At 47.9% G+C, this 24,812-nt stretch overlaps 4 protein-coding genes across 4 annotated transcripts in view; 1 reads left to right on the forward strand and 3 right to left on the reverse strand.

Moving 5' to 3' along the window:
* The first annotated feature begins 1,372 nt into the window (after positions 1-1,372).
* On the forward strand, positions 1,373-2,349 carry LOC6547800. Its single transcript, XM_001976381.3, has 2 exons — positions 1,373-2,021; positions 2,175-2,349. Exons 1-2 carry the CDS (start codon positions 1,398-1,400, stop codon positions 2,271-2,273), a joined length of 723 nt encoding a protein of 240 aa, XP_001976417.1. The 5' UTR covers positions 1,373-1,397; the 3' UTR covers positions 2,274-2,349.
* An 8,452-nt stretch (positions 2,350-10,801) lies between these two features.
* On the reverse strand, positions 10,802-11,599 carry LOC6547799 (cell death-inducing p53-target protein 1). The gene has a single exon (XM_001976380.2). It carries the CDS (start codon positions 11,310-11,312, stop codon positions 10,971-10,973), a length of 342 nt encoding a protein of 113 aa, XP_001976416.1. The 5' UTR covers positions 11,313-11,599; the 3' UTR covers positions 10,802-10,970.
* A 2,531-nt stretch (positions 11,600-14,130) lies between these two features.
* On the reverse strand, positions 14,131-14,798 carry LOC6547798. Its single transcript, XM_001976379.3, has one exon. It carries the CDS (start codon positions 14,716-14,718, stop codon positions 14,131-14,133), a length of 588 nt encoding a protein of 195 aa, XP_001976415.1. The 5' UTR covers positions 14,719-14,798.
* Positions 14,799-22,769: 7,971 nt separating this feature from the next.
* LOC6547796 overlaps positions 22,770-24,812 on the reverse strand; it is a 36,549-nt gene continuing 34,506 nt past the window's right edge. Inside the window, exon 13 of the mRNA XM_015157159.2 lies at positions 22,770-24,357. Within this exon, the coding sequence (XP_015012645.1) occupies positions 23,222-24,357 (1,136 nt within the window). The 3' untranslated portion in view covers positions 22,770-23,221. The remainder of the gene's footprint in view (positions 24,358-24,812) is intronic.

The following is a 24,812-nucleotide window of genomic DNA, read 5'->3' on the forward strand; positions in this document are numbered from 1 at the left end:
TTTGCCAAAAGTTTGCACTCCGCTTGCAGTTTATCTGCTTCATTTGAGCTGCTCACTGCTGACTGCTGAATCGAATTTCGTACTGGCTCTGCCAACTATTTTATCCAGTGAAATAAATCGCCGATTAAGCTTAAGTGGAAGCAAGTTTAACTACAGGAAAATTGGAACTGTATGCTGCAGGAAAACGCCGTGCCATTTGTATTTTTCCCATGTCTCCAAATTTACAATTGAGTACGAGCGCTGCAGAAAAAAAAGGCGTAAACATGAAAACAAAGCGAAAAAGAAAATGTTGAATGGAACTATTTCCGCTCCATTGATGGGCAAATATTTGCTACACTTGTTTGTCATGAAAGCGGACCGATATCTACAGAGCCCAGAAACTCATGACAATTGCGGCAAGATAAATGTGCCCAGCGATGTGCATGATTGTTAATATTATTACGCTGGATTTTCCAATTTTTCCCCGAATTTCATACTGCATTTGCGAGATTTCATTCAAGCCATTGAATCCCGAAAAGTGCTGCAAACTTCGCTCGAGCTCGAATGGAATCTGAACCTGAATCTGAATCTGAATCTGAATCTCCTGCGAGACGCTGCGCAAACACAGGGCCATGAATCAAGTGGAGGCCCGGAGCTCCTGGCCAAACAAGCACTGCCCCTCTGGACAGCCAGGTCCTTTGCTCCTGATCCCCCACTGAACTTGATTTGCACTCCGGGGCCCGAGCACTTGGTCCTGTGGATAAACGTTGGACTTACTTTGACGAATCCCCGTCCAGCTTCCCCCGCCCGCCAGAACTACGGAACTAATGAGTGGGTGGTCTATCCCTTTACTGCCCCAAAGTCATAATCACATGCACACAGGCGAGGAGCATCAGGTGCATAAGTCATGAGGCTTTTACGGGATGGGATGCAGGGCACGGACTATAATTTGCAATTAATGGAGCGCACAGCCCAGAGATTATAAGCGAATTTCACAAATTATAAGCTCCAATGTCAACCAATTAGATGTGCACTGGGAGAACTTCAGAGAACTAATAAATGGCACAATTCACATCGTCTTACTGGCATATTCACGAGCGGATGAGAGCCCCTTTGAGGAACGAAGTCCATGAGTCATGTTCTCAAGTGTGAAAAGATGTTAATATTAAAAACACGATCCACTCTTATCTTGGCGCTTGTGGGGAGCAATGATGGGCAGTGCTTTCCATTTTTGCACAGGCTGATAAGCGAAAAGTGGTTGAGACAAATTTCGCTAATGGGCAGGAGATAAGCACAGTGTCCGAGAAAAGGGGAAATGCATGTAATTGACTCTGCCGCCGATGAGAGGGCCATAAAAGCAGGTGAGGAACGGCGGGTTCCGGCCACAGTTAACTTGAATCTCGGCCAGCTGGAAGACGATGGACGCGAAGACCTTTATCCTGCTGACCGTAGCCGTGGCTATATTCGCCTGCCACACGATCGCACAGTCACATTACGCTGAGGAATCAGAGGAATCCGAGGAATGGTGTCCGCCTGATGGCAACAATTCTGAAAATAGCAATCCGAATAAAACCGGGCACGACTCCGCCCTGTGCGCCGACTTCCAGCACATTCGCGATATGATCAATCAGGAGGCTCTGCTGAACCTGATCGAGGTGCACTACAATTGCGACCGGAAGTTCCGGTGCGCCATGCGGTACTACAACACCAGCAGATTCGAGAGGACCACCCAGCAGCTGACGAATACGGATGCTTACCAGACCATACTCCGCGAACTGCAGTCGGAAGGTGTGGATGTCGCCGACATCGAGACCGTGGCGGACATCTTCCACTGCATCATACTGCCCGTCCGCCAGCCCAATCGCAACTGCGACTGCAAGGCGGTGCGGCACCACACCTTCGTCGGCGACCTGCTCGCCATCATGCCGAAGCAGGAGGTGCACAACTACGTTGCACAGTCGCAAGCGAACCACACCAATTTCGGCAACTTCACCCGGACGGTGGTCTCCAAGGAGTTTCAGGCCACCCTGAAGGCCAACATTGTGAGTAGACCGCGCTTTGTCCTTGCTGCTCCACTCGAGCTGAATACAATAGGCTAAATTCAAAGCTGCAGGCACCGTGCAATTTATTCACCTGAGTGTGGCAGTGTAGTTTTCGCCGCCTTGTTCCTCATTCTTGCCCCAATTATCCTGCAGAACAAACGCGACGTGGTGAAGCCACTGCGCACCCTGCGCAGAAACGGCTGGAACATCCCGGAGCTGCTCCGCGCCATGCTGACCATCTTCCAGTGGTGAGCGGAGCACTCGCAGCTGGAGTACTCGGGGTGCCTCAATCGTATGTAAGCCCAATAAAGCAACAAGTGAAAGGAAACCACTTGGTTGACACCTGTCCCTTTGTTGGGCTCGGGAGTGGGAGTGGCAGTGGGTGGTGCAATCAACACCCGCTGTGCCCGGCAGGACATCAACAAGTTTTCAGGACGCTCCCCTTGTAATTGACATCCATTCGTAGCTGCAGCGGAAGCGTCGAGGAAGGAAGGATTCGTGTTGGGGATAATCAATCCACGACATTTCGCTCTTTTCAACTCACCCCATTTCTGCCCCCTGCGAACTCATTTCCATTTCCAGGAAAACTGTTATCTACAATTTCCTTGCATCACTAATTAGCTGGCTCTTGAATATTCGCAGTTATTTGAGGCGCGGAAATCAAAGTTCTTATTTTGAATTTGAATTATTTAGTGCCTGCTGCACAAGGAGCACTTCTATTGCAATTCCAACCTATACCTTAAAGCCAACTTTATTACTACTATACTAGTAGTCGCCGTTTTGAAGCTGAGCCCGCCCGTCGATGGCAAGTGCTTTCCCATTAGGGAGAACCCTCCTCTGCCACTTGGGTGGCCCAGCTGGGTATTTGATTTGCCATCAGTCTTCCGTATTTTAGGCGAACGTATTTCAGGCATCGACGGGAGTGGCTTATCGGATGGTTATCGGGATTTGTGGCCCGCTCGGCGGCACTTGGCAAACGAATTAAGACTCGTTACACTTTCATAGCTCGCGCTCAATTTGCGAGCTGCCAGCTGGCGGGGCGTCGCCCAGCTCCTTTGGTCCTTAGCGAGGACTCTACCTATGCAGTCGTGCAATTTGAGCGGCACAAATGCCTGCTCATGGCAATTGATTTATGCCTGCGACGTGACTTCATTTCGGAGCAGGACGCGGATCTGGATTCGGATGGGGATTCGGATTCGGATTCGGGGCTACAGCACCTGTTGTCGTCCTGCCTTTTATTAAATTAACAAAGTAACAACCTCACTGCCGCGCGCTTGTGTGTGGGCGTGCCTATCCTCTGCAGGCCAAATCCGATGCCATTATGCATTATAACTGTATAAACAAATCGTCAGCGTGCCACGCCCACCGCCCCCGCCCGAGGTACGTGCCTCGCAGAGCAGCAAAAAACCCACTCGAGTCCTCGAATCTGGCAGCTCCAACCTGAAACGTGGAACGTGGACCGTCCCCCGACTCGTGTGTCAATCAAGTTAAATGTTAATGAATTACTCGGCTTCGGAACAAGGATATGCTGACAGGACCAAGGAGAATGGGTCCGCCACTTGTTTTTTCCTTCTACACACTCCGCTTTTCCCACTCCCCCGGCTGCGGTCGGGCGTCCAGGGGCGAGGTCCTGGGAGATGAGTGGTGGCCTTGGGAGGCTCAGGCCAAGCCGAATCCTTGAGCCTTGACTTGCCTGTTTTCCCACAATCTATAGCGTTTGAAACTAATTAAATAATAGTTTTTTTTTTTTTTTTTTTTTTTTTTATTGTAGTTTATTAAGATATACAGGATAGCTATGAACCCTTTTATTACCTTATTTTCTATTGTTTCTGCCAATTGGCGCTCCGGCTATAGGGAATATTTAATATAGCTTTTTCTAGTTTGGTCTAATACTCTCATGTTGTTTTATAATTAATGTTTAGCTATTAAGCTATTGTTATCTTAGCACTAAGTCTCTTGGTTGACGTCTTTTGATCCTCTGCCTCGGTCGAGTAATGGTGAGATCATTAGCGAGACGATTCCTGTGGTTCATCAGTCTTGAGTTGTACCGACTGGAGTGGAAGTTGATTTGTTGTAGTACCGTAACTAGTTTTAGGTCCCTATGTAGCACGCTATTTCGAATGTACCACTCACAGCCTGTAATTTGTCTCGCTATTTTGTTCTGGGCCACCTGAATTTTTTTGATTTGGCTATCTCTTGCTATCCCCCAGATTTGGCAACCATATTGCCAGATGGGAGCAATGACCTGCTTGTATAGGGTGAGCTTATTTCGGGTGGAGAGTTTACTGTTGCTTCTTAGGAGCCACCAGTGCTTTGTCACAGCTGCTCTCACCCTTGTTTTGATGGCTGCTATGTGGGGAGCAAATGTGAGCCGGCGATCTAATGTTATGCCAAGATATTTGGCCGTACTACACTGCTGTACCATCTCCTCACCTAGTTGAACAGCAGGTGGTGTTTTCCTCCTTAGTGAGAAGCACACGTTAGCTGACTTTTGACCATTTATGCCAATATTCCATCTTCTTGCCCATTTCTCGTACCTGTCAGCGTACTCTTGTAGGCCGTCTGCTGCTTCATATTCGCAGGATGATCTGTAAGTAACACAGACGTCATCGGCGAAAGTGGCTAGAGTCATCCTGTCAGGGTTGGCGTCCATACTAGCATTTGGCTGCGGCATATCGTTGGTATACAGACAGTACAATAATGGACCCAGTACACTTCCTTGAGGCACTCCTGCACTGACCTCATGTATCCCTGAGGTTGCGGAGTGGAAACGTACTGCGAACTGCCTATTCGCCAAGTAGGACCGCATTAGCAAGTAATACGGTGCTGGTAGTGTCATTTTTATTTTGGCCAATAGGCCAATATGCCAGACTCGGTCGAATGCTTCCTTAATGTCCAAAAAGAGCGCATTGCAGTATTCTTTCTCATCGTAAATAATAGTAAAGCACTGAAAGGAGCTTATAAATATGCAATGTGTAACTTTTCGTTGCATACTTTCAGGCAGTTGATATGTGGTTTCAAATAGGAAGAGATTGGTGTTGGGCAACCTGTGGTATCTCTTAAGGGGTATCCAGCCAGTCGAACCTTCGCCCGACCGCAGGCCGCTTTCTCTGTCATTGCCATGGTCAAAATGGAAGATGTTCGCCTATCCGCATCCTTCTCCCTTCTGACAGCGAACAGGACGAAATAAATCGTTGCATACTTACGTGGGCAAACATTTGCACCCTCGTCTTCGCCTGCGAAAATCGAGAACGCGAGCACTACGTGTCATTGAATTCATTACGCCGGCAGCCCTATTTTTCCCCTGGAATTTTCTCTGGGCGCATGCAGTAGATTAAACCGGCAAAAACCAAAACCGACGGCATAGTCAGGCAAAAAGTGAATAAGAAAAACAACGCACCATGGCGATTTGCCTGTTGAAATGAAATAATTAATTAACGCTGTCGTTGCCCGAATCGTGATTTGGTTTCCAAACAACGCCCGTGTATCTGCGATGTGTGCCAGCGTCACACCAGTCATCAACACCAGTCAAAAGGTCGTACAGTATGCAAATGGCAAATGGCAAATGGTGTGTTTATTTTTTCAGCGCCGGCGTATTTACATTCGTCACTAATAAGGCTGCATTCCGGCCTTTATGTGGGCAAGAAGTTGCATCGGACGGATGTGTTGGCGATCGACTCGGAAATCGCTTGAAATCAAACCAGTGTAATTAAGCCGTCGGTGGGAATCCAATTATTGCATCACTTTTAATGAATAATGCATCCGCAATGCCCGAAACAAAAAGTGCACAGAAAAGGGAAAATTAATTAGTGAAAATGGCCTTTGTGGCGAACCAATATTAGCACTGCAAAAGTATTAAACTCGCAAATAATGCACACAAATAGATTAAAGCACTTTTTTAATCGCAAATTATAACAGCTATTATAATTATATTCGAATTATACAAGTAATAATAAGGCATATTGAGCTGGTTGATTTTTAAATCAAATTTGTGTTTGCACTTTCAACTGCATACACTCGTACTTATTAAATCACGAAGTCTATTCAGTACATTTTCCGCATTCCCTTCGCCCATCGGGCCTAAGGAATTGCAGGCAAATTCGCCATTCGCCATTGCGCAATTGAAGGAGAGTCGTTACCAATTGTGGGCTTGATTTGTTCTCAAATTTTATTATGGTAACGAACGCAGTTCCTCGCTGCAGCTCGGCGACAAATGCGATTTGAGTCGATTGATTTCCACCAACAGCTCGATTGCCAAGTGCACTGTGCAATATGCTGGCTCCTAGCCTTCCAAGGACTCGGCCCCAAATCGAGTTTGGCGAGCAAGGAGCAGGACTATGCAGAGTGGTTCGCGGGCATTCCTCTATTTTGTTCACATATACATTTAATTATTACATAAAATCGAACTCGCCAAGCAAACTGGCATGATACAATCGCATGTCCTGCTTTTCTTCTGTCCGCCGCCATTACTTTCGCTCGTCCTTTGTCTCGCACTCGTCCTATGGGGAATTCGAGCTGTTCTGAATGCGCTAAAATAATGTGTTTCGTTGATAAAATTCTTCCCACTCAGTGCGCTCATAACACTTCGGATTTATGGCCCGTGCTATCGGCGCTGCTCCCTCCGACGAATCCGCATCGAATTGGGAAAGTGAAACCGCACGGGCCAGTGGCCATAAATAAATGTGGAGTATCAGCTAGCAAATCTCATTACTTGGACCCGGTCATCTTGGCCGATTCCGTCGCGGAATCGATGAAGCTCCCAGCTGCCAACCAGCCAGCCAAGCCAATCCCGCCCAGAAGCAGCTTATCTGCGCTGGTCGATTGGCCAGCCGGAGTGCATATCCCCAGATGAATAATTCGACGCACTGCAAGATTTCCCAGTGGCAATTCGATCGGCTTCACACTCTTAACGAGCGTGTTTAAGTGAAATTCGCGGCGACCAATAATGCATAAATTAATAGCCTCCATTCGAGTTGGTAGTCGTGGCAACCGATTTTCAACAAACGTGAATTATTTAATAAGCCAGCGGAAAAGAATGAGGTTTACCTCTTGAAAACCAAAGTGATGATGCGATACTCTGGGCACTTGACTATGATTTAACTGAAGGGCAATTTTTGTATGCTGATGAATGTAAATTAATTTAAAGCCCTTCGTGTCCGTTCCTTATTTTTCGCGAAATTCCGTGAAATATGGCGGTGCTTGAATGCGCAGCCGACATAATAGCCCAGTTTAATTCCATAAATGTTTTACAAGTGAAACGGCTCCAATTGGCAGCAGGCCAATGCGTTCTCCGCAAAAAGAGCCATGAAAAGTGGGGGACAATGGTGAAAAATGTGAGGAAACTACAACTTTCGAAATGGAATGGAATGGCCATCTTTGGCAAATGCTCTAATTATCAGTTGGACGCACACTTGCCACACATCGGGGCACTGGAATAGTTTTGGCCCGGTCGGCGCTCCAGTTTGGCCAACTCCAGCCAGCAGGAATATTATTATTTTTTCTGTTGACTCTTATCTCGACTCCCAACTACTTTCGCCGGCCGGGGACAGGGGGACTCCGTAATCCGGAATCCTTGTGGCCTCCAAAGTGGCCATGCGGGCGTTGCTTTTCTAACCAGCGCAAATATTTTAACCTACAGGCCGGGACAAAACCGGGCTAAGAGAGATTGCGGGGTTGGCCAAGTAAATAAATGTTTTTGAGATAAACTGGCGCTTTGTGTGTCGATTTTCCTGCCCTGCTTTCCTCTTCCTCTGTCCTCCTTGCTCCGTCGCCTTAAAGCCTTAAAGAGCGTCGCGTCGCCGAGTCCTTTGCACTTTGCATGCAAGCCTTCCAAATCCGCAGCATGCCAATATGGCAGCTCCAAAAGCCTCCACCTGGGCCCCGCTTGTGTGTCCTGCTGGCTACGTGACTTTGGCACGCCTCGCGTTCCGTCTGCTGACCCACGGCCATTTCCCATTGTTGGCCATTAATTTGAAGGCAAGTGTGTTCGGGGCTGAGCCGTCGAATGCGCGCCTTTCGTCACCATAACCGCACGCGCTTAGTGGTAGTAGTTCCTACGCAGCACAGGGTGACCACCTGGCCATCTATATCAGGTAACTCGGAATTAGTCTACTAGCAGCTACTGATAAATATGCTGATACTCCTGCCTGAGCACCCCATCTGTTGCCAGAAGTGGGCAGCGCGGAGCACCCTGTTCGGCATATGCCGGACCACTTTGTCATCCGACTCACGTAGGGGACGCACGTATGGCAGCGCCTGAAAGGATTGGCGCTCCGGTCAAGCTCGGCCCGCCCCGGTCCTTGGCCATCAGCTCGATTAGATGTTGTGGCCTGGCTGCGTCCTTGCGGTCATGTTCTGTGGATTCAACCTGGGTGACCGTCTGGTCTGGCTCTTTGCCTGGGTGGGTTGCGGGAGTGGGAGGATTGGGATGTCGGAGGGCCGGCAAGCGTTAAAAATGTTTTAGCAGCGCATTTTTGAGGTTAACAGCGCGCACGTGCTGGCCAAAAAGCAAAGGGGTTAGCAGGGAGCGCGGCGATTTGGCCAAAAGGTGGCGACAATGGCCTCGAGTGCTGAGAGCACTGGGCCCAGAGATTTATCTAGCCTGGCGGTACGTGATGGCAACAATTGTGTCAACCGCCGGAATGCCTGAGTGCCGGACTGCTGGACTGCTGGACTGCAGGACTGCCGTGAAATATGACGAATATGTTCGAGTGTGTTTCGCACACCCAAGTGGATGTCTTGTAAATCTCGATTAAATCTCCGACAGACGTGTGCTCCTTGGCAAGACAAATAAACTGCAATCGTCGGGGCATAAATCCTAATTCCATTTTGATTATCTGCCTCCGGGGAACGAGTGGCTCAGTGGCTGTGCTGTCTGGAGGCCCAACAAATACCTAATGTGGCTGGGAGGCATTGCTATCTGCAGTGCCATCGGATGCTCCACTTTCAAATCCCAGAAGCAGAGCCGGCTCCTCCGCTGTCCCCAAGTCCCCATTTCCCAGACGAGCATTAACGAACATTTCCTTTGCCTGCACTGTGCGAAAAGACGGCCCACCAATACCCCCTGCCATTCCACGGAGATGGATGTATTCGAATTTAAGCTAATTTAAGTGCTTGAGTTGCTGTTTCAGCTGAAATCAATTGTGTGTTTATTTGAAAGAATTAATAGTACCCAATTGTTGCAGTGCCAGGTATCACGATGCAATCGAAACCCTTTGGATAACGGAAAGTCAAGGCAAAACCCGGGCCATTGAATCCGTGCAGCCATTAACATTTACGATTTAGCAACCGGGGGTCAGCCCATCCTCCCACCTACAAGCACATGCAAGCCAGCTGTTTGCCATCAAGGATTGGATGTGGATTCCAGGTTCGCAGATGGGTAGGCGTTGCTGAAACACATCCTGTGATATGTGAAGTGAGGGAGAATGCAATGCAAGCTGGAAATCGACGAGGACTCTCTATTTGTTTGCAGTTCATCCGGCAGTGGGAGTGGGAGTGCGCCTGGTGGCCCGGCGTGATCCCCTTAGTGAGTCAGTGGGCCGGAAAGCGGCCAAAGTCTTGCAGCCAGCTGGGCTTGCGTCCAAAGTTTTGCATTTTAATAGCCTCTTAACTGCCGACCATTTGCACAGTGTTTGCTTATGTTGCCACAGGTCGGAGGTCGGAGGTCGGAGGTGGTGTGAGTGGTGGGAGTCCTTTGGCCAGGTGTGGCCGGCCTTCCCCTGAGATTTGCATTTTCAACTTGGCCAATTTTCGGTTCATTGTAGGCGCTTAGCCTCGTTTCCCCTGGAGTGAACTTGGATTCGATTCCGACATCGCATCGCATGCACGTCAGTTGGCTTGAGTTTGTGGCCAGTAATAGTTTAATTGTTCCTGCAATCATCAGAGGTTGCATTGCTGAGATACCAAAGTGCATCATCAAATCGCCTTAAAGCGATTGGTTTTCGCAGCCAGGGCTGCTGGCTGACTTAAGTTAATTCTGGCTATCTAGTTATGCTGGATACTTAAAAATAGATAAACTACTTATCCACATGACATCGGGCTTAAAGTGAATGATGTCAGAGGGATTTTGCATGGCCTCTGCTGGCTTCCATTTTAATGACAGCCATTTGGCTTGATGTGTGGCCAACAAGAGGAGCTCCATCATCATCATCACGGGCACCGTTGCCAACGCCAAGTCACGTTCTGGCTTGACTTTTCTTCGCTGCCAGCTTTCTTTCAAGTTTTTCCCAGCTTCACCCTGCGATCCCCACTTTCTAGCCGCTTTTCCCCTGGCAGATTCGTGACGCGACGGATGCCACGCTAATGCACGCCCTGAAAAGTATGCAATAAATCTGGCGTTGGCTTGAGGGCACCTGTGCAAATGTGTGTGTGTGGGGGAAGAGAAAGGATTCGCTGTCGTGCGTCTATCAGAGGCATTAACAGCTTTTACTTACTTCGTGGCAGACGCTTTAACACTCGGCACAAAAGCAAATACGACCATCTAGGCCGCGATTTTTCAGGCATGCGACAAAATGTTTGCTTAATAATTTCCTGCCACCACACTGCTGTTTGTTGCCACGCAGCCAGCGGATGCCACCACATGAAAGCAGCCACGGGGTAAACAAGTACGCCGCCAGTCCGGGATTAAATCCTTTCGGCTCTGGGTCGCCCTTTCCTGTGGTCAGGAGCGATGTGCGCGGAACCTTTGCGATGCCCGGCACGTTTCGGTTCGTTGAAAACTTCAAACTGCCGCCGGTAAAAATCAAATTGAATTAGCCCAAGTGAGGGAAAGTCTTAGTGCGTTTAATGTATTGATTTGAGGTTTATTCAGCCCAGTTCTGTATGAACTTAGAGCTAGCTTAGGGCTATGTTCCTGCTTCAGTTTGTGGTGTCCACGTAGTTTTGAGGAACAGCGTTAAATAATCCTTAACATAATTGAAAGCGCGCACTCTGTCCATTTCGAACGAGTGCCTAGCTTGGCCAGCTCTGATCTTGGGGCACAATACTCAGGGTCGTCTTGCAGACGGGGCACGAGTAGTGGACTTCGTTGAAGGCGTCGAGGATGCAGGGAATCAGCCAGCAACCCATGCCGCAGGTGGTGAACAGCACTATGCCCGAGGCCACATAGGCGAGCTTTCCGCGCCGCACCTTTGAGCTCGTCTCGATCTCGTCGTGGCACCGTGGACAGATCATGACCAAAGGGTTGCCCTGCGGGAACAGCATCGCGGTGCTCTGCGAGCTGCGAGGTCGCCAGCCCATGGCCTCCTCATAGGAAGGTGGTGGTGTGCTGGAAACGTGGTCGAAGGAACTCATTTTTGTAAGTCTTTGCCTCCACTCAATGTGGCCGCTTGAAACACACTAGTTTTTTGGATTCGCTTTGCGGCGTTCTTGATAAGAACCCAAAACAGCTTAAGCACACATATATTATTAGTTTAATTTGCATGTATAGGCATATTTGAACTTGTATAGTTTGTATAATTACTGGCACTTTTGACGCAAAGCATTTGAAAGAAATGCCCTTTTAAAAGAATTTATTTCAGAACTGAGATCGGATTTGAGTAAACCAACCACTTAGTGCGAGGGCTCGGGGTAAACTGATTAAAGCCTTTGCATTGCCGAGCTCTTTTGACATTTGATAAGCCACTTTGCAGAGCTCGAGTAGTATAATAATAATTCTGTGAAATCGTGGCATTCGACAGATTACGTTTTCTACGTAATGAAAGAAATGGAGAGGAAAATACTGATAACGTGCTTATATACAATATGTACAACATATTTATATTATGAAACACACCTTGTACAGGGTACTTTATATTTCGTATATTTATTATTATCGTTTGTTTAAAAAGCTTGGGCTTTCAAGAAAATTTGCCATGACTAATCTGTTAGCAAGTGTGAATGTTATGTGGAACTGATTTGAATGACACAGAGCTATAGAGCGCTTCTTGTTTTTCATTCATATCACAACCCATTCAAATGCTGATAGTTTACTGTTTAAACTGATAACTTACAGCCTTTCTAGGCTATAAATGCAATTCTTAATTCAATTAAAGCCAGGCGAAGATCGAGCCGAAATGTATTCAATCAGAGCCAAATTGCTGAGTCTCAACTGTTCTTTAAAGTGCCCCCGAGCGAAAAATTCGATTTGTGCATATATATAGCAATCGGCATTTAGCTATTAAGCTCACCAATTTGCATATGTGCCACAAGACGCACAGTCATCCGTTGGAATTCAATAAATGCGAGACTCATCCATCACTGTCAACTTAAGCTGCATGCGGGCCGAGCTTTAATGTCGCCTTAAACGCTGCGCTTAAAGCGCCGACAGAATGTCAAATGTGCCGTGTGCTGTGCTAATGAAATATGGCCAACACACACACACACACACACACACGCGCGCGACTGGGAGCATTGCGTATACGCAGTGGGGACCCGGGGAAATGGGGGGCTGGGAAAATATGCGGCATCAACTTATCGATGCTGTCAATGAATTTCAGAGGCGAGTGTCTGAAATGAAATTTTTCCTAAGGCCAGTTGCACATGCTGGCAGCGAAAATTCAAATTTTTCGGAAGCAATTACTCACGATGCTTTGATGTGGCTGCTCAGATGCTCTGAGCTCCCGCCAAGCCAATAAGATGTATATAAATACTTGAATGTATATATAGAAAAATGGCAACAAAGCTGGGCGGGAATGCCTAGAATGCAGGCACATTTTTGGCAGCTATTTCAATTTGGAATATCTAGGTCTTCCACGAGGTAACTGAGTCCTGTCGCCAGGAAGCAATTCTGCACCTTTAAGCGCCTTTATGGCTAATTAAATGAAACTGAACAGATCCGCCTTAATTGCCGGCGTCAGCAGGTGTATTAAGAATTAATAAAAACGTAGAATTGCGTGGGCGTGTTCAACGTTCATGGTTTGTAATGTTTTTTATTGACTGCCGACGGTGTACCAGGGCTTTTAATTAACTTTTCGCATTGCCGTCGCCATGCGAACGGATTTTGTGGCGCAGCTTAGGGGTAGAAGGGTTTAAAGTAGCGGGAGTGTGGCAAAATTTAAAATGCTGCTATTTCTGTATTTGTTTGCCGCACCACATGGCGTATGATTAATGCGCCGCCCGGGACTCGGACTCGGCACATTTCATTAAATAAATTGTAATTTATCAAAAGCTCTTTCGCCCCTGGACCACAGCCAACAGGCAGCGGCCAAAGCAAATCAAATAAATTACGGACAAGTTGAAAAACTTTGACCATTAAATGCCCCAAACCAAATAGAGCCAATGACGACTTGTTGTTATTTTTTCCAATCCGCCGGCCTGTTGTTTTATTCGCCCAGCATTTCATTGCAATTGATTTTTGGTGTCAGCTGCACGCTCACCCGGAGACAGACATGTCCTGCTCCTCCAGGACCTCCAGGCCAGCCACAGTTCTCCCTCTGCCAGCGTCGACAAATGCTGTGGTTGCGGCTTAAGTTTGTCGGCAAATTGAAAACTTTGTTGGCTGTTGGTTAACTTGGGGCTTGGAGGCAACAAATAGCCCAAAAGCCCGAGCACATCAATACAACATTTTTCCGTCGTCATTCCCCCAGCCCCACTCCCATTCCCAACCCGATTCTGGGCCGATTCCAGCCCATTCCCAAATAAACAACCAGGCGAACAAGCCGCCAAAACCAGAGCTCTCGGTCGCCTGTTGTGGCCATCCTGCTGATTGCATTAGCCATCCAAGATGGAGTCAAGCAATAACCGAAATCGGGGGAATCGCAGTGAGTATCGAAGCGGGAAATACCCTGTACCCTCTGATAGGCTAGACGTAATTAGTTACCTTGCATATTTATTTAAAATATTCTTATTGACTAATTAGCCAGAAGCGTGTAGAAGTGAGGTTCTAGTTATTAACAGCTGTTGAATGTCCTAACAAAACAAGACGTCCTTTAAGCCGTTAAGTGTGTTCGAGGACTTTTTTTAGGAGGCTCGAAAGCTATTCCCAACTGACCAAAAATAGCTGTTCTTAAGGTGGGAAGAGCGGCCTACTTTTAATATAAATAAATAAACAGGCGGCTGTCGGAATGGAAAGGCGCGGCAGGCAATCCGTTAATAGAAAATGGAAACTGGCCCAAAGTACGCAGCAGAGTGGCTAGCCGAAATCGCCCGCTCCCGCATGGCAGGCACTGAAGAAGGAGGGGCTTTTGGGCGGCGGATGCACCTGAACCGAGATGGTCTCCTCGTCCAGCTGGACGTCGGTGCTGGAGAAGGGCGAGGCGCCGGTTATCTGGCCGTAGAGCGGCTGCATCACCCGGATGGTGGCCACCCGCTCGCGCCAGGTGTGCCAGAAGTGCTGCTTGAAGAGGTGACCGCCGAACTCGAAGATCATTGGGTGCTCCAGAATGACCAGCGGCTCCCCCAGCGGCTGGACAATGTTCAGCATCATGAGGCAGCGCGCCGCCTTGCGGAAGAAGTGGAAGCGGATCAGCTGCAGTGGCAGCATGCTGACCAGCTCGAAGCTCTCGATCTCCGGGTCCTGGCCGCGGTCCAGGAAGCCCGGCTCATCCCCGTACTTGGAGAAGTTGTCGCAGCCGAAGAGCAGGCGGTTGCTGGTGAGGCCTATGTGGTACTGGCGCACTCCCACGCCGCGTATGTCCACCAGGGTGAAGGGATTCTCCACCAGCACCGGCTCGTAGATCTCCTCGTATTCGGCGAGCAAAACTTTCTGCACTCGGAACATTCCCGCCAGCGACAGCGAGTTGGGCTGTAATTTAATTGAAATGTCAATCAAAGTTTCGCCCGTCTATTTGTTTTCTTTGAGTTGTCAACTGCTGTGGATTCCCTGGCCTGCTGCGGCATCGAAAACTATCCGGCCAAGTCGATTATATCGTCGCCATCGCCATCGCCATCGCCATCGCCGCATCACCGAATGCAAATCACTGGACATCCGATGTCATTGCAGCTTCAAGTCGCAGTCCGCATCTGAATTTAAATTGGTATTCCCAGGAGTGGCGATGCTGGAAAGTCACTTAGTATGCCTGATGGACTTAAATGCCTGCATTAGTTGCACTCAGTGCACGGCACTTCGAAGTCAAAGCGAAGTCAAAGTGTTGAGGCTGACTACCTGAGTAGGACTTTAAAAATTATAAAACACCAAGGAAGTCAATTGGCGACGCAATTACTTGGAAGCACAAACTCAGCGCTTGAAACTGCAGAGCAGAAATCACTTGATTTTAAAACCCATTTTCGATTTATACCCTTGCATGCTTCAGAATGAAGAACTTTTACTTTAATATTTGAAAACCCCATATTACTGCATTGCATTCCCCAGATAATCACTTGTTGCCTGCTTGTAAAGTTGACCAATGCCCGACTTAAGGGACATTTCATTTCCGATATTTTGCACCACCCAAGGGTCTACAAGTTGGCAGTTTTGGCCATCACAGTTCGCTGTTCGACATGGCTACAAGTTCCCGGCCATAATCTTGGCTTATGACTGCCACAGTGCGCATCTTGCGCTCTTCTTGTTCTGTCAGGGCAAACACTTTTAAAATATTCTGATTTATGACAAACTTTCGCCGCCCGCTCGCAACTTTTCGCAGTTGCCATTTGGCACTTTCCACTTTCAAGTCCATGTCCTTGCGTTCATTTCCACCATTTTCTCTCGCTGCCGGCTGCCGGCTGCCATTGCTGGCGGAATATAAAAGAAAACTCTGGTCCTCGCGGGATGCGGGCTGCGGGCTGCTGATGCTGCTCACTTTGTCAGCCATTTAATTTAGCCACGCTTGCAATTGCAATTGCAATTGCACTTGCTTTCCCACTGCGGGAAAGCGGGAAAAGCGGGAAAAGCGAAAGGGAAGAGTGGCGGTGGAAGAGTTGTAGTGCGAAGTACTGTGTCAAGTAGCATCTTTGCTGTTTTCAAAGTAATTAGTTTGAAGGAAATTGCGAGTGCGGATGCCGTCGTTGATCCAGACGTGCAGTTAAACATAACTTATGGCTTATCGCATTTCCTTTCAGGCTTTTCTCCAAATGGGAAGTGCCGTGCTCCTGCTAATTTGGCCAAATTCGACAGGGCATATCAAATTGCATCGCCTGCTTCGGTAATTCGCCATTGATGAAGTGTGTTGCAGGTCAACGTGGAGCTGTCACAAATCACACAGGATACAGGATACAGGATACTGGATACATGGATCCCTAATGAAATCTTGCAGTGGCCATCGCATCCAAATGAACAAATGCCGTCGGTGGCGGTGTGCTTTGCAATTGGGGAATTAATTACAATTTTCTCGTTTGGCATGTTTATGATGGCATTCTCAATTAATTTCAGGGCTCGTTGAGCAGCCCACAATGAATTGCGGCTGCTTTAGGCCGTTCTCTTTGGGTTTATACGTGCAGCAGATTGCAAACTAGCAGATACACAGTTAGCCAGAATCAAGATATCACTCCTCTCCTCGCCAATTCTTCTGCTCTTGGCCATCTCATGATTTGGCCAACAACGCATGAACGCATGTCACGTGTGCTCCAATTAATTTGGCCTTGTGTGAATTGCTCAAGTTGCTTAACATGTCGTTGGGGCAATTAATGCCGTAAATGTATTTCATTGTCCCGATCATGGAGTTTTCCACCTCCACCCACAATTCGCCCATTTGGCTTAAGTGTCGATATCTGGGCGCTAATGGTCATTGGCTTAAATAGTGCCCACAAACTGCAGTTTCCGTTGAATCGCACGCATATCTGACTCACTTCCGGTTGGCCGAACACCTGTATTGCGTTTGAGTGCAGCAATTAGCTAAAAGTGGCGAAAGCACGCACGCCTACACTGCAAGCAAAGTCATCTATGAATATGCGGTTTATTGCATTCTTTACTTTCTGCTTACTTTAAGACTCTTTATTCTTTTTGTTAAGTAGAAACTTATTAGTCCTTGTACATGGCACTGGACTGCCCATGTGACTGCCTCGGTTTCTCGCAGTGTAACGCCTGAGGCAAGCCAGTGCGTGTGTGTGTGTGCGTGTGTGTTTCCTTGTTTGCTCGCTTTATTACCGCCTTTGCGCTTTTCATTGCAAACAATTCACGTTTTATTGTTAAATGCGGCGCAGGATAAGGCAAAAAGCATAAAGCACGGCAGCCGCTTTGTGGATTTGCGAGTGCGGAAGTGGAAGTGGAAGTGGCCAGGATCGTAGTGCGGCTGCAGGATATGGCCATGGAGCACAGTTTCCAGGTGTGCCCGACTTTTAGGCCGTGCTAGCTGTGGCTCAAACTGTGATATTATGCGGCCCAATTTGCGATTTCTACATGTACAAGTAGTAAGTACATACGCGCATGTGGGCTGGCCGTAAAAACGGAGCATGACAAAAAATTAAGTATACGCACTTGAAGTGACTTAATTTAAGGGCTCCATCCCGCTGAGCAATAATTTGTGCTTATGCTGATGGAAAAGTAGTAAAAGCCAAACTACTACCCACAAAGGCCGAGCTCAGCGAGTCACTGCAGGACTTAAATCCTGGGCCAACTGGCAGGAACTCTCAAAGGTAAGTGAAACAGTAATTGGCACTCCACTTTCCTCTTCTTCCCCGCAGTTAAACTCTCATTTACTGGCATATCCTTTGAGCTGAGGACCCTCAGTGCTGCTTCCCACATGCCAGCAGCTCCACAGGTCCACACTTAATGGTGGCCTCAAGAGCGGATTTAATCGGAGCGGATGTATCCGTGCAAGATGCTGTCGGCGTGGACTCGAGACTCGGATCGGTAGGGCCGGTGCATATGCCGCCAATGAGCCGGATTTCTTTGAAGCCAGGCACTCGATTTTATGCCAAAGATGGCCAGGATGGCAAAGCAGGAAAGCAGTAAGGTCGTGCCACTCGCACGACGTTTGTCTCCGGCTACTTTTGATGTCAGCAAAGATTCGCATTCTTATCTCAATCTGCAGCTGCCATTCGTGTCCTTACTCAGGACTCCACCGCCAGGAGCCTGAGCTCCGCTCGAGCATTTGGCGCTTATCGCACATCTCATCCCGAAAATGGTAACCGACACATTTGCACAATTGCCCCTTGAAACTGACACGTCAAACACGTCCAAACGTAAACGTAAACGTGAACGTAAGTAAGCACAGGAACTAAAGTCGAATGGGCCAAGCGAATGGCTGTATTTCCGCCTAGAGATGGCAACTTGGTGGAGCGGGTCTAAATGTATCTGCAGCATCTGCATACCCCTGAGTTGGCCAATAAATTGGCACGGCCAATTTGGCGAGCAGGCTAGCGCTTACATTTATTAAACACAGCGAGAAAAGTGGCCAGTGGAACTTGTTGATTCTCTGCCAAAGGTAAGATTTCAGGAGGCAAGGCACTCCCAATGCGTCTTATTTATGGTTGGCATAAATGCAATATGTGCCCTTTTTGTTTTGTTTATGGCTGCGGTAGCATCCAGTCCTTGCCCTCTGAGGCACCTAAGTGAATGGGCCCGGAATGAACTTACATTAATTTGATTTGCTAGCAGACGGGCTAGTCCACAGTATCCCTGGATCACGAGCTCATCCCTAATGCAAATGCCCTGCACGGTCTGCACCTTGGCATCCTGGCGTTGTCGTATCCAGTTCCTGTCAGCCGGAGACTGGGATCTTTGCGCTCGAGGCGGATTTAGTTTATGTGATGGCAACTTTCTAATGCAATCCACGTGTGCACATAAATGCAATTGTGTGGGTGGCCGTTGACGTTGCGGGTGTGTGGCTTCAAGTGTCCGCAAGCATATTACACGTATTCAGAACACTCGAAAACTTTCCCACTTCATATCTTCAATGCCGGGGCATTAAATTCAATGTCCGTTGGAAGTCCATTGGCGTTGAATGGCTGACTGAGTGGGGTTTCTGCCGAGCTTGGAACGCATTTCATATGCAATGCCAATATTTACTCAAGCTCGGTGTCGGCCAAAATAAAAGCCAGACCATATGTGTGGCCAAGTGTACTTGGAGTATTTGCGAAACATTTCTGCAGCATATGTTGAACGCATTTGACTGGGATCTGGGATTAAGTTATAGCTGGCCCCGAATATTTGACAAGGCGAGAGTCTAAAACAATAAAAAGCAATTAATATCAACATTCAAGGACAATATTAGGCCATGTGCCATCGATTTGATGTTTGGGGTAAATATACAGACTCTGCATACTCATGAATTTTTCGAATTGGGGTTTTCAATACGATTTCTTGACTAAAAAGCGGGCTCGTGGTTGTTTTCAAACATTCAATGGTGACTCGCTTTTCAAATGTACAATGTTGTTTATGTCAGCAGTAGAAAAAACATTCTCCCACTACTATTGCTTATCAAAAAGGCATATGAAGTCATATATCGGTGGCAAATGCCATTTACTTCATGTATGTGAAATACATACGTTGCTTATCAGCATTTTTAAGAGCTTTGCGCACTGAAATAAGTAAATTAGTTTGTTTTCGTCGTTCGGATAAAGAGGCTGCTTTTGAATTCAAAAATCTATTGAACCGTAATCCGATCAGAAAATATTGAAATATAGTTCTGAAAGGCTTTCATACAAGTGCAGATAAGAGCAAAATGAGTGCAACGCTGGATTCCTCCACATTCCCTCCATGTTATGCGGAGGCAATGGGCTGGATTCAACCTAAGGAATGTGCGGAGTGCCCAGAGAGAAACAACCCGATCCTGATGCCCCTTCCGCCAAGCCCCGAAGAGATTAGGACCAGCATTTGTACATGGAACCTAGCATTTACCATCTTTATTTGCTTACTCTTCTTGGCAATACTATACTGGGTGTCCTGGACTATTAGTTTCTATTTTTACCAAAATTGAGACGCCAAACAAATTCTTTCGAAATGCTGTGAGAAGACAATGCAATGGAGTCCACATAACCTGCCCACCGAATCCCGCCGAGCTTGGGAGTAGGGATCTGCACTTCATCCATAACTAGACTCGAATGAATCTGACTAATCATAAGGCTGAATTGGCTTTCCCAAATGGCCAACACATTTCTCTGAACGCGAACATAATAAAGACTCCAAAGTACTCAAGCTTGGATTCGAACATTTTTCTTAAAACTATTCAGCTTCGGTAAGTTGAAACCAGCCAAATGTACGAGCCTCCAGAGAGCAGTATTTTTCGGCTGTTGCCAAACCGTTTAGGCCATTTTGCTGTGGCTCCTTGCGCCTTGCGTTTTCTGGCTCAGAGGCAGCTGCTGTTAATAAGGTGTTGAGCAATTTTATTTTATTGGATTCTAGCACCAGGATTCTAGAGCACATATACACCCGATCCGGAGCAGGCTCCTTTAATTTTAATTGGCTCCACGCCCAGGAGCACGTGTCCTTGCCGGCAGCATGTTGCTCAATTGGCAAGTGGTCTCCGCCCAACTCCCTTTTTCCTTGCGCTTTGTTCTTGCCACATGTGTGTATGTGTGTGTGTGGAGTTTGCCGCCTTTAGCTGCTTTTTTATTCGAAGGCACTTTTTGAAGGCTTGCCAGGCCGTTAACATGTTCTTATTTAATGCCGAAGAAATTGCCATTGGCATTTATTGCCGTAATTAAGAGATGGAAAATGCTTGGCAACGCACTCGCTTTAGACCGGGCCCAAAACAATACACTTGGCCATCAAAGACCATCGGCTGGTGAATATATTTCAACTCCGGCTGGCTCCAGCTTCAAGATTGTGCAATTTTCCGGCTGGCAAAAGAAAAGCAATTTGTGTTCCCTGATAAGTGCCATATTCTTTGTTTGGAAAAGGCAGCCCCAGCCTTCCTTCCCGCTCCGTCACTCAGTTCGCTTTGAAATTTATGATCCAGTTGCCAGTTTGGGGCAAGTTTCACCTTCGACTTTCCGGCGAGCCCACTTCTGCAACAGGCGTTTAATTAAACGCTCTTAATGGCGCAGCCCTTGGATTCGGCGTGATGTTGGCATTTAAGGCACTTTAAGGCACTTGTGTGACTTAAACAAATACGGCTAGCACAAAAGCTTGGCTATGCAGTAAAATCACTTCCAATTTAGTTATCCAGAACTCAATAAATATGCATGCTTAATGTAAAATATCCCATTTTAATTGCACGCATTCGCCGCACATTTGGCAGTAAACGCTCCACATAATTGCTCCTTGCCACTTTCAACGCATTCGAACTGCCATTAAAAAAACACTCAGCTGCTTTTGTTTTGGCGGGCAATTAAATGAAAAATAGTGAATGCCATGCCGCCATGGAAAATGCCCAAAAAATGGCAGCACGATATTTCGCAGCAGCGGCATTGCGGTGTTAATAAAAACAAAAATCTGTGCGCTGGCGAAGCGGAAACTGCCTCGATGTCAGTGGGTTTTCCAGCTTGCCCCTGAATTTTCCGCTTTAAAGTCGGCACAGCCATGCGACTGACGCATATGGTGAAAGTTTAATTAATATTGTCACGTGCTGGAACTGCGAAGTTGGAATTCGTTGGCACATTACACCCAGCAGTGCATATATATATGTATATAAATATTTTATGTTTATTCTGGCATATCTGATGAGGTGTAATGATTGAAATTCAATTTAAAGAAACTCGGAAAACGTGCCGCGCCCAATGAATTTTCACTTTTCCCGCCTGCGAGTGCTTTACATTCACTGCACGCATCCTGGCGGGGATGTCCTTTTGGGGCTGATAGCACTAAGGCTGTCTGCCTGGCAGCTGAAGTTTAATTTGGTACACAAACAGAGAACAAAACAAACCCAAACCCAAACCCAAACAGAACAGGCAACGAAACAACAACATCCGATGGCCGTAAAACATTTAAATTAACGTCTCCTTCTAAGCAGCATCCTTGTGAAGGAGCAAATATGTGTGCCGAGTTGAAAAGGCATTCCTGAAATGGCAGACATAAATGGCAAAAAGGGTCACACGCAGGCATGTCCATAAAGATAAAAACCATAACGTGCTCATAAAGCGAAAAAGGCGCCAACACTTTCCATCTACTGCCGCCCAATGGAAGATAGATGCACTGAGAAAGATCGGCGGCAAGTCCCGCTGTAAAAGCTCTCACAGCTAAAGTGATTTAGTAGCTGCCACAAAAGCTGCACACTTTTGTTTCAGTGTGCCCCACTTAGCATACTCACCCCGAACTGCAAGTCGAGCTCGTACCCCGGTGCGTATACTTAATGAAGTTGCTAGGAGATAAACAAATCGTTTTGTGCCGAAATGCCAGTGCCAAAAAAGACAAAAGAAAGACTTCTGCTAGGTGTACATTCAGTAGAGTCGCCATTTATTGGATTGCTTTAAACAAACGCATTTAATGCACAATTTTCCAACTCAATAACATCAACGCTTAACTACAGTACGTAAATACATGCAATTGTTGTCCGGCAAATGTCATTTCTCGTGTTTGGGGCTTCGCTTGTCGGCTTGAATCGCTGTTGAAGTTTTAATAATAGTGTAGCTAGGTGTGGGACATCTAATTAATGCTTAATTGTGGCTACAATTATTTACTCACTACATTAGTCGGAAGGTGTTGTGTGAGTTCAAAGGAGATATGTGTATGGCACAGCTCACATCAACACATTTTTCATTACCTATATTACAGAGTGGCCATTATGAACAGTGTGTGTGTGTGTGGGTGTGCGTGTGTGTGTGCGTGTGTGTGTGTGTGTGGTTGGGCTCCCATTTTGAATAGAACGGCACTTAAACATGGCTTAATAAATATAACAGCAAATGCATTGTGGGTGCGCAAATCATTTTCATTGGAAATGACTCGCTGCGATTTCAATTAGTAAGCAATTTAGATTTAATTATCTACACACATGAAATGTAAATTTTATTAATATTCTATCGAAAACACATGAGTTTCAACGAACTGCATTGTTGACTTTCGCGTCTGCGGTGTGTGCCAAATTCAATTAATTCACAACATCTGGGGCTCATTATAGTTGCAAATCATTTTGCTTAGCAAGGCAAATCGCAAAATGCCTGGCTCTCCATCACTTTCGCTGAAACCGCGTGTTTTCGGCTCCGACTTATGCCTGCACTTAGCTAAATCCATCATTATCTAGTTAGTTGTACAAATATAATTTAGTAAAGTCTTTGATAATTCAACTGGCCTAAGCATAAAACATTTGCGATGGCAGCCAGTCAATGCAAAAGCTGTTCGGCAGCTCGAACACTTCAACAATTTCATCATTGCGGCTTGAAAGTAGAAGTATCTTCCATAACTACTAAGTCTGAAAGAGAGTTTGAGCTCTGCCGAACAGCTCTGCCTTGCTGGCCAGGATTCATACTCTCTACACGGAAACCTCTTTGGTGTACTTGGAGCGATCGTTCAGATCCAAGACCAACTTGTCTGGCCGCTTGGGACGAGCGGTGCCTCCACTGCCGCTGGTGGAGTTGTTCGAGTTGCTGGACACATTGCCCAGCGAGGGTGCCGCCACGGGCCTGGCCAGCTGATCGGTCTCCTCGGGCGCACTGGAGTACAGGACTATGTCGTCCGTGGAGTGGGCCGCCTTGGTTCTCGCCTCGGCCTCGGCCGCGCCCTCTGCGGCGGTGGAGCGGTCCAGGAGCTCGGTGCTGCGGCATTGGATGGGCAGCTGGCCAGCCGGCTGCTGGCCCAGCTGGGGGTTCTCCTGGGCCTGGGAGTAGCTGCCGCTGCGGCGGCGTCCAGTTAGCTTGTACTTACTTCTACAGTTATCACAAATTTGATACGAAATGCTGAGCTCGGCCTCCAGCAGGTTGCGTGCTCCAGGAGCACGCTTGCAGCTGGGCGGCGGCGTGTTGGTGGCCGCCGTTCGCACCGTGGGCCGCCGCTGGCGCTGGCCCACGTCCTGGTCGAGGTCCTCCGACTGGGAGCACATGCACTCCAGCTTGATGTTGGCGAAGCTCAGGCTGCCCTCCTCCTTCGGCGAGCCGAGATGGTCGCAGGCGCTGCGCGGCGGACAGCAGTAGTAGTGCTCCTTGGACGCGTCCAGGCAGCGACTGCAGATGATGTGCCCATCGGCCGTCCTGCGGAGCAGCTGCTCCCGGAAGTCGTCGCCACTGAGCTCCGTGTTCACGGCGCGCTCCTCGTAGGCCACCGAACTGGGCGTCGAGCTGGGCGGCGTTTCCAGCACCATGGTGGGTATGCTGGCCCTGCCACTGCCCCGCCCATTGGAGTTGTTGTTCTGCTGGCTGTACTTCTGCATCTCCACGTTCAGGGCGAGCAGGGGCAGGGCACTCTGGCGGTTGGCGGCCGCGTGGCCTTGGGCAGTGGCTCCCGCCGCCGCCGCCACCACCATCAGGCCGCCGGGAGTCTTCAGGCCGTCCAGCAGGCTGGAGATCGTCATCACCGCCACGCCCTTGGGCGGCGCCATCTCCTGGATGCGCTGCAGCTGCACGCTCAGCTGGCGGATCTCCTCCAGCGCCTCCTGGTCGGACAGCTTGGTTTCTGGACAGACGTGGTGAGAGATGGGTTTGGAGAAAGGTACAGTTTTAGTGGCTTAAACTAATGGCATTGCCAAAACTTATGCCTACAACTGATAGTTCTTTATGGTTAAAGTTACCACGAAGTTGGGCAGTCAGGAAAGGTCTGCCATTTAAAGATTTGTGCCTGGAATTCGGTGGTCTGTTATATTTTGGCAGCCCAAGGGCCAAACAGAAATCGCAACAAATGTGGCGGAGATACGATCTGCTTTGGAAGTGAAAGCCTGAAAGGCGCTGTTTTCATGGCGCGTTAAAAAGCGAGGCTCCTGCTTTCCGCCGCCAACTTTTGCACTAAAAAGTTGCCCGTCCATGTCAAAAGTTTGGCACCCCAAACCCCAAAACCGACCCCACACTTAAATGCGTAATGTTTGTAGCGTCTGCGGAAGTGAAAGTGAAAGTGGGGAAAGTTGGACCCAGTTG

The sequence above is a fragment of the Drosophila erecta genome, unplaced genomic scaffold, assembly GCF_003286155.1.
Source record: "Drosophila erecta strain 14021-0224.00,06,07 unplaced genomic scaffold, DereRS2 tig00000092-arrow-pilon, whole genome shotgun sequence".
Lineage (NCBI taxonomy): Eukaryota > Metazoa > Arthropoda > Insecta > Diptera > Drosophilidae > Drosophila > Drosophila erecta.

Excerpts from the sequence above, each read along its gene's own strand:
- LOC6547799 (XM_001976380.2), bottom strand. The coding sequence starts at position 11,312 with ATGAGTTCCTTCGACCACGTTTCCAGCACACCACCACCTTCCTATGAG.
- LOC6547800 (XM_001976381.3), top strand. The coding sequence starts at position 1,398 with ATGGACGCGAAGACCTTTATCCTGCTGACCGTAGCCGTGGCTATATTC. Across the intron at positions 2,022-2,174 it reads CCACCCTGAAGGCCAACATT|AACAAACGCGACGTGGTGAA; the intron begins GTGAGTAGACCG and ends ATTATCCTGCAG.
- LOC6547798 (XM_001976379.3), bottom strand. The coding sequence starts at position 14,718 with ATGTTCCGAGTGCAGAAAGTTTTGCTCGCCGAATACGAGGAGATCTAC.